The sequence below is a fragment of the Chinchilla lanigera genome, unplaced genomic scaffold, assembly GCF_000276665.1.
Source record: "Chinchilla lanigera isolate Chin_1 unplaced genomic scaffold, ChiLan1.0 scaffold00026, whole genome shotgun sequence".
NCBI lineage: Eukaryota > Metazoa > Chordata > Mammalia > Rodentia > Chinchillidae > Chinchilla > Chinchilla lanigera.
The window spans coordinates 19,957,747-19,972,118 of record NW_004955427.1 but is presented as its reverse complement, the minus strand read 5'-3'; the positions used below and the strand labels follow the sequence as shown (position 1 = coordinate 19,972,118).

General features: G+C 46.7%; 1 protein-coding gene across 1 annotated transcript in view; it reads left to right on the top strand.

Annotated features, from left to right (window-relative positions):
* Nucleotides 1-14,372, top strand: part of Fstl1 (follistatin-like 1) — a 51,010-nt gene that overhangs the window by 31,714 nt on the left and 4,924 nt on the right. Inside the window, exons 3-10 of the mRNA XM_005386465.2 lie at nt 1,141-1,245; nt 3,293-3,422; nt 4,106-4,138; nt 5,324-5,454; nt 9,502-9,620; nt 10,957-11,069; nt 11,353-11,463; nt 13,653-13,729. Coding sequence (XP_005386522.1) covers nt 1,141-1,245; nt 3,293-3,422; nt 4,106-4,138; nt 5,324-5,454; nt 9,502-9,620; nt 10,957-11,069; nt 11,353-11,463; nt 13,653-13,729 — 819 coding nt within the window. The remainder of the gene's footprint in view (nt 1-1,140; nt 1,246-3,292; nt 3,423-4,105; nt 4,139-5,323; nt 5,455-9,501; nt 9,621-10,956; nt 11,070-11,352; nt 11,464-13,652; nt 13,730-14,372) is intronic.

The window sequence follows — 14,372 nt, the reverse complement described above, 5'->3', positions numbered from 1 at the left end:
CTTTTGTTTTTGCCACAGTCAGTCCCATGACCACAGCCTGGCCCCTGCCATCTTGTTAGTTTTTCACAGCCACTACCAGCCTAGTGGGTATAGATCTGGAAGCTCTCGGTGGTTCTGCTTTCCCAGCTGCTTGGGGAGAGGGGCTGGAGAAATTTCATTCCCTTCATTTAACCACCACTACTGCTGGGCTGAGTGGTGAATGAAGTGGGGTTGGTTTTCTGCCTCCAATGACAGAGAGCAAAGAGCATGCCTCCAACACATTAGTGCAGATGTTACCCATGTTTTCAGATGGCATGGACTGAGACCATCCCCTGCCTTGTCAGTTCAGCTGCCCATGTCTGAACAAGAACCCTAACCAGAAAGTGGCTTGAAGGTACTCCTACATTCAGGTGGTTTTGCTCTCTTTGGAGTAGTCTGGCCCTCCCAGTCTAGTCCTCCCACGCCAGAGGAGACATGGACAGGGGTTCAATACTAAATGATAGGAGATACGTGTTTCATGCTTTAGCATCCTTCTCTTGCCCTTTTTTGATAATATTGTATTTTACACCACTCAGTGAGGTTTTGATCCTTGAGATGTTTGTATTTCTCTCCAGTGTTTCAGTTTCTGCTTGGCTTACTGATCTCATCCTTTCAGAGTCACATAAGGCTTCAGAAAGAATGATATTTTCAGAAAGAATCTTTTGATTTATGCCTTCTCCCTCCAGCTCCCTGTGGGGCTCCTGTTTCTCTTCCCCCCCCCCCACTCACTCTCTGTCCCCATATATATATTTTTTTCTAAATGTCTCTTTGGTGGTCCTCAAACTTCTTTAACATCAGCACTGTCCTTTGTGTATCCAGTCTGTTTGCAGTGTTGGCATGTAGTAGATGCACTCAATAAACTTTTTAAAAGGGAGGAGGAAAGGAACTCTTACTTTTGGCAAATCAGTCTTAGGGAGTCAGAGGTACCTGAACCTGGGCCAGAGCAATGCCTGAGAGTATGGTGTTGGCGGATAGAGACAACTTTGGGCAGATCAAAGCCCTTCAACTCCATGAGCTGCAATTCTAGACCAAAGTCCAAGCCTGAAAATAATCACCACTACTGGCTCATCCCACAATGGGCTTGCTCAGTAACATGGTTTTCTTTGTGAATTTGTGTTTTAGGAAGAAATACGGAGCAAATCCAAGATTTGTGCCAATGTGTTCTGTGGAGCCGGCCGGGAATGTGCGGTCACAGAGAAGGGAGAGCCCACGTGCCTCTGCATCGAGGTAGTTCCTGATGTCAGGGACCAGAGGACAGCAGCGAAAGCCAGTCCAAGGACATGACTCGTGATTTCATCATCTTTATAAAAGCACACTGTGTCTGTGAAAGATGTAGAATTTTTTCCCTGGGGTTAAAAATCAGATGCCTGGGCCGGGGATATAGCTCAGCGGCACAAGCACCTACCTGGCAGGTGCAAGGTCCTGAGTTCGATTCCCAGTACTAAAAAAGAAAAAAAATCAGATGCCTGATTTTTAATGCAAGCATATCTTTTTCTTTTATAAAAGTTTAGCTATGTAAGATTTTTTTAAATAAAAAATCAATACCTATGTATGCTATAAACATTCACACAGACATAAAATTAACAATCTTATATTTTCTAATCCCATTAATCTGTGGTAACTGGTATTGGCAGCTTGGTATATGTTGCTCCAAGTTTTTTCCTCTATGCTAGTATAAACAATCCCCATTTTATATACAATGTGTAATTATGAGCCCTATTTTATACAAAAAATGACATTATAGGCCAACATGTTGCTTGAAAGCACAGGTCTTTCTTCAGTTAAATACACCCAACTTAGCCCCCAGATTCAAGACCCTGATACACTACTCCCAAAAGGAAAGTCTCCCAACTTTGAAACCTAATCCTTGACCCTGTCTGGGATCTGTTTGTCCCAGGAGGTCCTCACTAGAGCACTCTGGCCGCAGGGTGGTGGCGTGAGTTCAGCCTTAGGGTTGATCTGGAAGCCGATGTCTGCTCTCAGTGCCGCCATGTACAGTTGTACGATTTTGAGGAAACTGATTCCTATGGAATGCCATGAAGAAATAGCTCATGTTTAGTTTCGCTCAGCATGCAGCACACAGTAGGAATTCCGTAGTAAATAACAGTAAAGCAAGTTTATTTTTCTGGGCTTTAGTATCTTAATCTATAAATTGGAGGAAATGGGTTACATTCCAGATCCAGTGTTTTGTTTCTTTTATCACATATACTCTTTCATCTTTTCTTTTCTTTCATCTGCTTTTTGTTTGTTTGTTTTGGTCCCTTTGTTAGATCTGAGATGAACTTGCTCTCTGTTCCCTCTTAAAAGCTACAAAAATCTGAAAGGAAAAAAAACTGAGCTTGCCTATGGTGTTGGCCATCTCAACAGCCAAAGCCCAACTTAGCTGCCAAATGAACTTTATTCCATATTCCTGCCTACTTCCTGTAGTTCTGCACCCCACCCACAGCCTCACAGTAGTGATTGTGAAATTAGAAAGAAAATGGAACAGCTCCCAAATACTAAACAAAGCAAGAAATTTGTATAATTAGGCCTCAGGAGAATTTAGAATACAAGTGAGTATGTGTGTGTGTGAGAGTGTGTGTGTGTGAGAGTGTGTGTGTGTGAGAGTGTGTGTGTATGAGCCTGCCTATTGGTGTTCGAACTCTTAGCTCTCAGCTCTGGCTATTTTGTGTCTTGGATCTCAGAATTTCAAGAGATCAGGGCTCATGCAGAGACACTGAATGAATTTTTCCACAATGACAATTCAAATTGTTCACTTCTTAATAAAATGCCCTTTCTGGTAATTCCATAGGGTGAAGGGGTTGTCTTAGCCCATTTGTGTTGCCATAACAAAATACTTAATTAATAAATAATGGAAATTTAATTCTCAGGTCCTGGAAGTCCAAGATCAAGGCACACGTAGATTGGATGTCTGGTGAGGGCCCATTCTCTACATTTAATATGGCACCTTAAATTTTGTACCCTCCCATGGCAAAAGGAAAAGGAGAATAAGGGCCTCACACATTGTGTGAAATCTCTTTTATAAAGGCCCTTAATCTCATTCACAGGGAAGGAACTCTCTTGACCTATTCGGCTCTTAAAAATCACCCCTTAATATAGCTGCACCTGGGGCTGTTTCAAAGTGAATTTTGGTGGAGATACAGACACTTAAAACTGCAGCAGGGTATCTGTTTCTTCACTGAATGGAGTGTGTGTGTGTGTGTGTGTGTGTCTGTGTGTGTGTGTGTGTTAGTACCCATGACTACATAAACATCCTCCCATGGGTCTATTTCAGCAATGCAAACCTCACAAGAGGCCTGTGTGTGGCAGTAACGGCAAGACCTACCTCAACCACTGTGAGTTACATCGAGATGCCTGCCTTACTGGATCCAAAATTCAGGTGGATTATGACGGGCACTGCAAAGGTGAGGCACACCATCCGCACTACTGGCGTGGGGAGACAGAACGGAGCAGTGGATCACTACATGACTGTATGACTTTTCCACCATACGAAATCTCAAAATCTCAGGGGCCCTCCACTCAATAGTTGGAAGTGTGAGACCAGGAAGACAATACAGTCACTGTAAAATGGTAAAGCAGTGAAGAGACGATCCTGTACTAGAGCCTTAGAAAAAGGGAAAGTACCAGGCATGGTGGCATATGCTTGTAATCCCAGCATTTTGTGAAGCTGAGGCAGGAAAACTGCAAGTTTGAATCCAGCTTGGGCAACTGAGTAACTTGAGAGACCTTGTCTCAAAATAAATATAAAAAAGGACTGGGGATATAGTTCAGTGCAAGAGGCCGGGGAGATACCTTAGTGGCACAGCGCCTGCCTGGCAAATGCAAAGTCCTGAGTTTGATTCCCGGTACAAACCTGACCCCCACCAAAAAAGAAAAGATATAGTTCAGTGCAAAGGTACTAGATTCAATCCCCAGTATCCAAAAAAATAAAAGACAAATAAAAAATATTAAGGGAAGGAGAAAATATTGAAGGCAAAATGATGAAAACCTACAAACAAGCCGCTTTGCTAGGGGCGGTTTTAATCCCAGAAATATGCAGATATTTTCCGTTTCTTTACATTACACATTTTCTTTTTCTGTCTTGCAGAGAAGAAATCTGTAAGTCCATCCGCCAGTCCAGGTGAGTGCTGACCTTTCCTGCTGTGTACCCACATCTTGGGGAAGAAATTCTTTTTGAGACAGAAATCCCTGCCGAGCTCACAAGATCTTCTGTGTGTCAGAACTTGTGACCCAGAACCGCCACTCCTCAAAACAGCTCAGGAAAACTGCAAAACTGCATATTTGGGTGCTTGCCAACTAAAGCGGTGGGGAGCGGACTGTTAGCCGTTCTCCCTTTCTGCTGAGCGGCGGCTCCACTGCAAGGACAGGAAACCCGAGTCTTCCCTTCAGGTCCCTGTACACTGGTGTCACTGGGCCAGCAGAATCAGGAGGCCTAGCAAAGGGGCAGTTGGACGTGCTAATAAGGGTTCTGTGGTTTTCTGTTAATACAAATTAAAGTTTCATTGTGATTTGTAGATCCAGACCCCTTTACCAAGCACTGTCCTCCCGTCCTCACAGCACCCTGGTGAGGTAGACCTCCCTGTAATTACAGATGAAGAAACAGAGGCTGAGAGAGATTGAGCTTCACCACCTCACACAGCTAGGAAGGGCAGAGTGAAAAACAATGTCCATGTGTCCATTCCCAGCCCTGCGCCTTCCCCAATTCCCACGTATATTGTCTTCCGGGGATTTCCTTCTTCTCCAGCGGCTGTTTCTGCTCTGCTCCCACCCACCTGACTCTCAGCCCCTCCTGTTTCTGTTCTGTATAATAGAGGATGGGCAAGTAGAATAAAATTTTAAATGGGAGAACATTTTGATAGACATAGTAGTTGGAGAGAAAGGGAGAAAAATCAGAGATGCAGTGACATCAAGAATTACCATGCTGCCATTTATTCCTGTGCTTTCCTCTGCTCATGTTGGAGCCAAGAGAGCTGCTTTAGTGATTGAATTTTTTCCCTCAGCTTCTTAAATTTAATGAAAATGTTCTGTACTTTGCTGCCCTATTTTCTTTTTTCAGACTTAAGCAACCAAACCTCTGTGTCAACACTCTCAATCTTTGTAAATGTTTGAGAGACGTGAGTTTGACTCCGGGGTTAGACACTTCCTGATTATGTCCTCAGGGTGTGATCATCCCATGTCCCCGGGGTGCAGTGAAGGCTGAATCTGATGGCTCAGCAGTGCCTGGGCGCTGAGCTTCGTGGATAGTGGGTGCCAGATGACACCGGGGTCATTGACCCCCAGCTGACACGCCTCCCTTTTCCTGCAGTCGTTTGCTATCAGGCCAACCGTGACGAGCTCCGGCATCGCATCATCCAGTGGTTGGAAGCTGAGATCATTCCAGATGGCTGGTTCTCGAAAGGCAGCAACTACAGTGAAATCCTAGACAAGTACTTTAAGGTAATCAGAGGCAGGGTCCAGACTGTTCAGTCCCAGAGAAGGGGAAACTTCCTCCTCCCATTGCCTGACCAGGCAGCAACATAGACCTGCTTAGAGGCCCTGCATGTTTCCTCGTCGTAAATGGTTCCACCAGGCTGGGAAAGTTGCCTTGTGATGCACTCGATCAGCAAGACAGTAGTCAGCCCTGGAATCCACCGCTCAAATGCTGCTCTTTTGGGCAGTTAAACCGCGGATGTCTTGGAGTGGCTGTCAGGAAGAAATACGGCCGTGCTCTGGCCCTGACCTCATGTGCCGCCTTACGGAGCTGCCTGCTGATACAAAGGACCTTCTGATCCCACCCAGTCCCAAACCTCTTCAGCCTCCTTCCTACCCAGTCTGACGTTTCTCCAACTTACCATCTTGACCATCCACAGCCTGCAGAGCTTCCTCATCAGCAAGAGCCCACAGACTGGCATTTTAAGGGCCCAGAGGTCCTTTGTGAGCCTACACAGTGCTGGCTTATCCTGTCTAGTGGAGGGGACAGAGTTCAGTTAATGCCAGGAGAGGTGCTGCTTTCAAACAGAAAGGGGAGGAAAAGGCAGGAAATCTTTCTGAAAGCTTGAGAGTCGTAGAAGAAGCAGTTGAGGGCACTCAGGGCACTCTTCTGGGTGAGTGACAAGAACACACACACGTACATAGGAACATCACACTCAGGTAAGCACGTCATGCTCAGAAGTACAGATACATGAGCACAGTCACACACACAACAAGCCAGAGCATGCCATACAGAGACACACGCTATACTTACACACGCATTCAGGCTCCCAAGATCCCATAGGTGCCCCATTTTCAGACGCACAGCTCTAGGCCTTGGAGCTCATCCTGAGGCCACACTGCCCCTTGCCTGATGCCAGGGACTGCTGTCCCAGGCTCTCGCCAGCCAGGACTTTGGAAGGGCCCCAGACACCGGAGGGACTTCTCGGCAGCCCTAAGCCCACTCTGCATTCTCAACACCAGTCTGTCTGGTCTGCGACTTCTTTCTGATTGGCATTATAAACCCCACAGACAGAGGAGTACTGGGTTGAGATAAAGTGGATATTTGATCACTTAAGATTTCTCTTGTGCTGTTTTAGATGAAGTTTCTCTCTCCGGTGGCAGAGATGAAATCTCTCTGGATTCCACATTTTTGAGAGCACAGCCCTTCTCTGTCTTGTCTCAGTCACCCCCTCAGGACAGCTCTTGCCATCGAGAGGTTCCTCTTTACAGAGAAACACACCGTGTTGCTGGGCAGCAGCTGGACAGGAGCAAAAAATAGTTCAAAACAGTGTTTCCAAAGCCAACGGTGTGTGGTACCTGCGGGGCCTGTTGTGAGCACAGACTTGTCCCTGTGATTACAGCATGGAGCCGCGGGGCCACTTGGGACCTTGTATCCATTTGTAGCAGTCCTTTGGTGGCACCCAGCCTCAGGCGTCTCTGACACCTGCTGCTAGATTTGACGCCCAAGTGCCCAGGCCACACCCCCTCGACACCTCCCGACACTAATGTTGGAGGCTCCAGTTGCAGACCACACAGCCCCTTGAAAAAGCTTCTCTTGAGGACTTTCTCCCAACTCAGAAGGCCAGGGTACAACTGACAAAACAGAATTCTTCTTCCCAGATCCTGTGGCAGTGTCTCCTAGGAGTTTTCCCCTTCCCTGCGCGTTGCTTTCTTCTCAGGGCAACTCCCGCCCAGCAGGCCCTTTCATGAGAGAGCTGAGCTCTGCAGGAGACTCTTCCTGAGCTACCTAGCTACTTGTTCTCCAGCCAAGCTGACATTCCTTATACCAAAGCAGTGGAAAAGCAAATCTAATCAGAGTGTGGATATGGCCAAAATCTGCCTTTCACCTCAGGCTGTGATTCAGGCACTATTTCTTAGGTGAAAACACAACAGAATAAAGAAGTAGAAGGGATGCTTATCCTGAGGCCGCTCTGCAAGGGATGCTTCTCGATGGTAGAAGCATCCTACCCTGGTGGGAAGAGCCTTTCATACCACACCAGGAAGAGCCTTTCATACCCCAACCTTGTCCTGGGGACAAGGCTGTTACGGGAGCCAGCCTTCTATCCCTCTTATGCTGGAGTCACCTATTGCATCATCCCAACTACTGTGTGTAAGTGCCGGGTTCAGCCCACGTCTGAACAGTCTCCAGACTTAAAATAATGAGAACCAAGCGTGGGTGTCTAACCACCCACATTTCTGTCCTTCCACCACCCTGCGGTGAGGCAGAAGGAAAGCATTGCCTCAGATAGAGAGCTGAGGAGGAGAGGAATACAGGAGCACTGTGTCTTTGTGACTGGCTGGCTGAAAGAGGTTAACTGGACGAGGTTGGGTCAGGATCTCATAAGCATTTCCTGCCGTTTCTGGGGCAGGTACCAGACTTCTGGGCTTCGGTGGATTCCGCACCAAGATCTGTCCGGGGGAGCCACAACTAGGCCCTCCTAAGAGAAGACTGCAGGCAGGCCAGGATGCCCCTCTGCTTCCAGCCTGCATTTGGGCCCCCTGATGCTAGAAGTGTGCCCACAGACACTGCCTCTGAGAGCCATCTGGCTGGCTGTGGTTGCCAAGTTCAGGGTGCTCACGTGGGTCACCACAGTGGGTCTGCAGCCAGGCAGGACTAATCCCCTCCCTGCACTCTGTCATGAGGCCCTGGTGCTGCTGGGGTCTCAGAGGGTTGTTTCTCTTGCCCACAACATGCAGCATTTGGAATAAAGAAAATCCGTTGCTGTTAAGAATGCCCGCTGGCCAAGCTGACTTAATTACTCTCCCTTAATTAACTAAGACCTCACAAGGTGAACTATAGGGAAATTTCCTCAGGGCAAATGTACAGTGAATTAGGAGCATCTGAGACTTGTTCCTGGGCACAAGTAGGTACCAGCCAAGGGCCTAGTAGCTGTTTTATGTGTACTTGTGCGTGGCGTGGAACAACCTTGAAATGGAACATGTGTGCACATGGAGATCCTAAGAGTCCGCAGGTTCATTTTTCCCTTCTACCTCGAAACTCAGGACATACTCTTCTCCCAAAATTCCTTGCACTATCTGGAGAGTCACCTCAAAAGTAACAGTGGGGTGCTGATCATTTCCCAGGAAGCCTAGGGAAAGAATTTGGGAGTGAGAGAAAAATACTAATGGAACTAGTCTAGTTAAGAAAGCAGCAGTGTCCAACTTGGGATTTGACCAGAGTCTTGAAAATGACACCCCTCCCTCCTACAGCTAGAGCTTCGGCTTCATGAATGGCCCCAGGTGGCTGAGGCCTGTGTTTAGGATCTTGCCATGGAGGGCACAGTGCTTGAGCTCATCATACTCTTACCTCATGCCCAAGGGGTGTTGGATGGTTCATCAGGACAGCCCGCGTGGAGAGGTCTGAGGACCTGTGAACGTCCACCGTGGGGACCACAGCACAGGGCTGAGGACAGGGACTTTGCAGCAGCCCTGCCCACAGCTTACTGACTTGGCGCCTGTGCCTGTGAGTTCTCAATCACGTGGTGGGTTCCATGTTTCAGTGTGAAACTTAAGCCCCAAGTTAAGCACAAGGAGGCTGGAAATGAAACAACAAGACAGAGTCATGTGATTCCCAAAGGGAGCTTGGAAGGTCACTTGCATTGCCGCTCCTTGTTAGAGGCACACGTCCTGGGCTTCATGAGATTCTGGCTCACAGTCGGTGAATGTGTACTCTTGTTATATCCGCATGAGGGTTCGAGCATGGGCTGGTGGCGGCTCTGAACCCAAGTGTAGAGATGAGAATGTCTGCAGGACGGTGTCAGGGACAGACTACAGAGTACTCTCAAACGCTCTCTGGGGCAATTTAGGCCCCCATCCAACCGCACCTCCCCAGCAGGATCTCGATTGACTTACGAGGCATTTTAACTCACTCATCTCAGGGTATTGGTGCCTCCTTCAGTTGGTAAGCAACTACAGCTTTGGTTGCTCAGCTCCTTGAGGCCAGGCCAGGGAGGGCTGGAATGGAGTTGGGGACAGTGGTGGAACTGAAGTTTTACAACACAGTGTTGAAAGATCTCTTAATCCTCTTTCTAGAACTTTGATAATGGCGACTCGCGCCTGGACTCCAGTGAATTCCTGAAATTTGTGGAGCAGAATGAAACTGCCATCAACATCACCACCTATGCAGACCAGGAGAACAACAAGCTGCTACGGTGAGAGGAGTGAGGCTCAGGGCGTGGACCACAGCAAAAGAATGCCTGGGAGGATCTGAGCTCCTCTTACTGTGACAGAACCACCAGGGCCAATGTGAAATAATAGGGAAAAATACAAATTCTGCTCTATTCTTGCTGTGAGCACTATAAACTAGTATGTTGTGCAACACTGATTCTAATCAAGTAGTTACTGTTTTGGCCTAAAACATGCAAGGAAAGAAGATGTAATCTGAAAACAACTGATTAAGGTCACATGAGAACTAAGTTGTCTCTGAGTGATATGGGGGATACTTTATTGGTTAATTTTCTGAAGGAATACATTGACCCATTATCTAATAGTAGATCTACAATAGCTTCAGTTCTGATTTTAAGATAATTGGTGCGGTCTCATGTATACTCTAATTGTACAAATGTATGTCCTTCTCCTTTTCTGGTATTAGTCTAAAATAAATATTAATAAGAATTAACCCCTAAGAAACTTCTAGTGCGTTGGTAGAATTAAAAATAGGAAAAGCAACTGACTTTTGTTCAGAAGAAGTACTAAGCACAGCTACTAGGATTCTTCCTAACCATAGCCCAAGTCCTTAGGATATAGGTTCTGTAAATCCTTCATATTTTGGTCACTTGAATTTAGATAATGTTTTATGATTTCAGTGTTTGACCTTATAGCATCTCAGGAAAGGAGAGCTTTTGTCCTCCTTTTACAGGTTAAAAAATGAGCTCAGAAAGGCCAAATATCTAACTGAAGACCATGTAGGTAGTAAGAGATTGAACCAAGGCTCAAATCCAGGCCAATGGGGCAATGATGGATCTGAGGGTCTATAAAACTCTTCTGAAAGATCTCTTTCTAGAGTGGTGATAATAGTGATTCCTGCTTGAATTTCATACTCATTCAAATCCCATATTCCTTTCATAGCATCTGTCATATCTCTTGTATTTTGATTTTTCTGGTCTGATTGATTGGACAGTTATGCTATGGGAAAGGCAATCTGATTGATTGGACAGTTATACTATGGGAAAGGCAATCACTAGGGAAAGGTGTGCAGGTAGGGAAAGTATTTGTCAGTCAAAGCTGTTCACAAAACTCTCGTCATTGTGGAGGACCATTTGAGGAGCCTAAGTGATAATGACATCTAGTTTAATAAGCTGGCTGTTATAGACGCTAAGGGAAGTTGGGATGGATAATGGTTGTACCAGGTTGATGTTGAGGGACAGGTTTTCAGAGAACAGTCATTTTCTTGGCCTCCAGGAGGCCCCAGGTGTAGCTAAGTCTGATGCTTCCTTTCTTCAGCGAGCAGCTGAGGTCTAGCTGACATTTTACCCCATTTTATTTCAGAGGACTCTGTGTTGATGCTCTCATTGAACTGTCTGATGAAAACGCTGATTGGAAACTCAGCTTCCAAGAGTTCCTCAAGTGCCTCAATCCATCCTTCAACCCTCCTGAGAAGAGTAAGCTTAACCTAGCAAGAGAGTAGTTGGGGATAGAGGCATGTGGGGTGCTAAAATGGAGCGGACTGGCAGAACTCTGCAGGGCTGGCCAAAAAAATCTGTGATTCTAGATTGGGCACCCAGTCCATCTGCTCCGTGGTGAAGTTAAGGTCCAAGATTTTATTCCGATGGGAGCATTTGCTCAGCTGTGGTGCCTCTGGCAGGCAGGCCTGGGACGAGGGGAAGGTGCACAGACTGTTCCAGCCTTACAGCCAAACTGTTGTCCTTCTTTCGGGTCCAACAGAGTGTGCTCTGGAGGACGAAACGTACGCAGATGGCGCTGAGACTGAGGTGGACTGCAACCGCTGCGTCTGTGCCTGTGGAAATTGGGTCTGCACAGCCCTGACCTGTGACGGTGAGCTGCACCCCAGACAGAAGAAAGGAACTAGGTTCTAACTCAGCGGTAGAGCTCTTGCCTTGCATGCACAAGGCCCTGGGTTCGATCCTCAGCACCACAAAAAAAAAAATAATAATAATCTGCATGAGTGAATGAGAAGTCAGCTTGGGGGCAATGGAGAGGAGAATGCTACCTGGGAACAAGAAAACCAGGGAGCAAGCGGCAGACCCAAACTTGCAGTGTCAGGGCTCCCACGGGTCACACGCCAGGCAAAGTGCTTGTCCCAGATGTACTTAATTTGAATATCATTCCAGAGGCTTCAAATGGAAGAAGATTAAGACCCAGAGCATGAGTAAATGTTGCTGTGAGACTGGAAGGATGACAACAGAGAAAGCAAACTGTGGTTTAGTGAGAACTCTGTGCCAGATACTCTTTTAAGCACTTTGTGTATTATTTCACTTAGTCATTATGACACTTAGAAAGTACTGCATGTAAAAGACTGAGGTGTTTGGAAGACAAAATGACTCTATACTTTGCCACACCTGGCAGAAAAAAAGATAAATGTCTGAAAACACTCTTTGACCTAGCAGAATTAGGCAATCCTAATAAGAAAAGTTGAGATAGTTGACACACGGGCAGGGTAGGTTGGAAAGTAAAGACATCAGAGAGAGTTTGGGGTACAGGACAGAAGCTAAAGGGTATCTCTGGACTCACTTGAGTCCTGGGCTACAGGGATGCCAAAGATCAAGAGAGTCTTCAACTACACTACAGTAGCTACTGAAGCCACAGAGAATATCTTGGAACAGTGGCTCAACCTGCCTGGACCAGGAATCACTTTATGTTCATCTTCTCCAGGCTCCCTCCGGTGTCCATACATATGTAGCTGCTCTTCAACTGGCTTCATACAAGTAGCGCTCTATTTCTAAGACACAGTAGTTGGTGTATAGCTGGTACAGAATCCTAAGCAAGATCGTCTGCATAATGATGCATCAGACAGAATCCAGATTCTCACCACATAGACGCTGCCTGTTTGCATGGCCACACAGCTCTGGATTTCCCTTCCTTCTTCTCTCTTTCCTCTCTCCTTTCTCCTCTCCTTCCCGGGAAGGCTGAAGTTCAGAGCTGTATGTGGGTATAAAGAATAATCCTGGACTTGAGGGTGTAGCTTAGGGACAAAATGCTTGCCTAGCATGCTTGAGGCACTAGGTTCTAACTCCAGCACTGAGAAAAAAAGTAATAATCCAGATGGTGGAACCCTGGGGGCCTCGGCACATCTTGGTGTGTGGGCTTTGGATTTAAAAGGAAATTTCAGGCTCGTACCTGAAAGCAATCTAGGCTTACACCACAAATTCCAAAGGGAAGAAAAACACCTGAGAGCTGAAGCGAGGTGAAGCCTGGGCCAAGGGAAACTGTCGTGGGGAACAGATCAATGTCAATGTCCAGGCTTTGCTACTGGTAAATATTGTGTTTTGTGTTCATCACAGAGATTCCTGGGCACCATCCCAAACCTGCTGAATTAGAATCTGTGAAAGGAATAGCTGGAGAACCTATGTAATTTTAGTGGTACTGCTGCAAATCTGGGAAACATTGCTAGATGCCGTGCTTCTCAACCCTGGCTGCACATCAGTCACCTAGAGATCCTTTTAAAAAAGATAGATGTCCAGGTCCCAAATCACATTAATTAAACTAGACTCTCTAAAGGTGAAAGCTAGGTAACTTCTGTTTATTTCTTTGTTTGCAGTGCTAGGGATCAAAGCCAGGACTTTGCACATGCTATGCAAGTCCTCTGCCACTGAGCTATATCCTGACTAGGAATTACATTCTAGAATGTTCTCCAGGGTATTTTGAGGTCATATGAGCGGTTGAGAATCACTGCCCCAGAGGAATTGCCTGAGCCAGGACACAGATTCTCGGCATAGTTTTTCCTACAGAGCCAGCCTATGGAACAGACATGCTGAGCAGTTGAAGGAGACCCTAGAAACAGAGGCCAGAGAAGAGTTGGGACAGTCTGCTGGGTCACAGTCTGTTACCTTCAGTGTCAGTTGCATGGGGCCCTTCATGCCTTTATACTCAGGGACTTGTGGGTGATATGCCTCTCCTTCCACATGTTAAATGGGAGATGCATTGAGGTGTATAAGGCCAAGCTAGGTGGATCCCTCTTTGCTTACCACAGCCACCACTTCTCTGAGCTTTGGTTCTTCTTGCAGGAAAGAATCAAAAGGGGGCCCAGACCCAAACAGAGGAAGAGATGACCCGATATGTTCAGGGACTTCAAAAGCACCAGGTGAGTGACATGACATCCACTCTGCTCTTCCAGTTGTTGCTGCTACCACCACACACCAGACACCCTTACACCACTCAGACACTTCCAGTGCTCCAGCAGACCAAGGAGACATACTTAGTTCAATACAGTAGATCTTGAACGATACCACCTTATAGGGTCCGCTAGCCCAGCCCCACAGTATCCAGCAGATGGTTTACAGCTTGGTAAGTGACTCTATAAGTGAGACTCAGCCAGCGGTAATTTGCAAGTGAGCACGCTCTAAAGAAGTATTAGTGTTAAGGTTTCTTGTTGTGACCAGGACCCAAACTTGAAGATTACACACTCCTTGAGAGCAGGCTTCATAATTTGCTCGTGATTGTGCCCTTGCATGTGGTGCAGGGCCTGGTACATAGTCTGCACTCAGTGAGGGGGAAATGAGTGGACTTGAACCACAGTACGAAGGATTCAAGACAAGTGTGCATCTGGTTAGAAAACAGCCCGTGGTTGACAAAGCTTCTCCTTCCTGGAGGCTCAAGAAGGTTCTGAAAGTTCTGTCCAGCCTTTATGTCATCAAATTGAAGCCCTCCTTGAGGAAAGCTTTCTTAGCAAAATAGTGACAGGCTGACATATTGTGACAGTGTTGGGTCCTAGGCCAGCCCCTGAC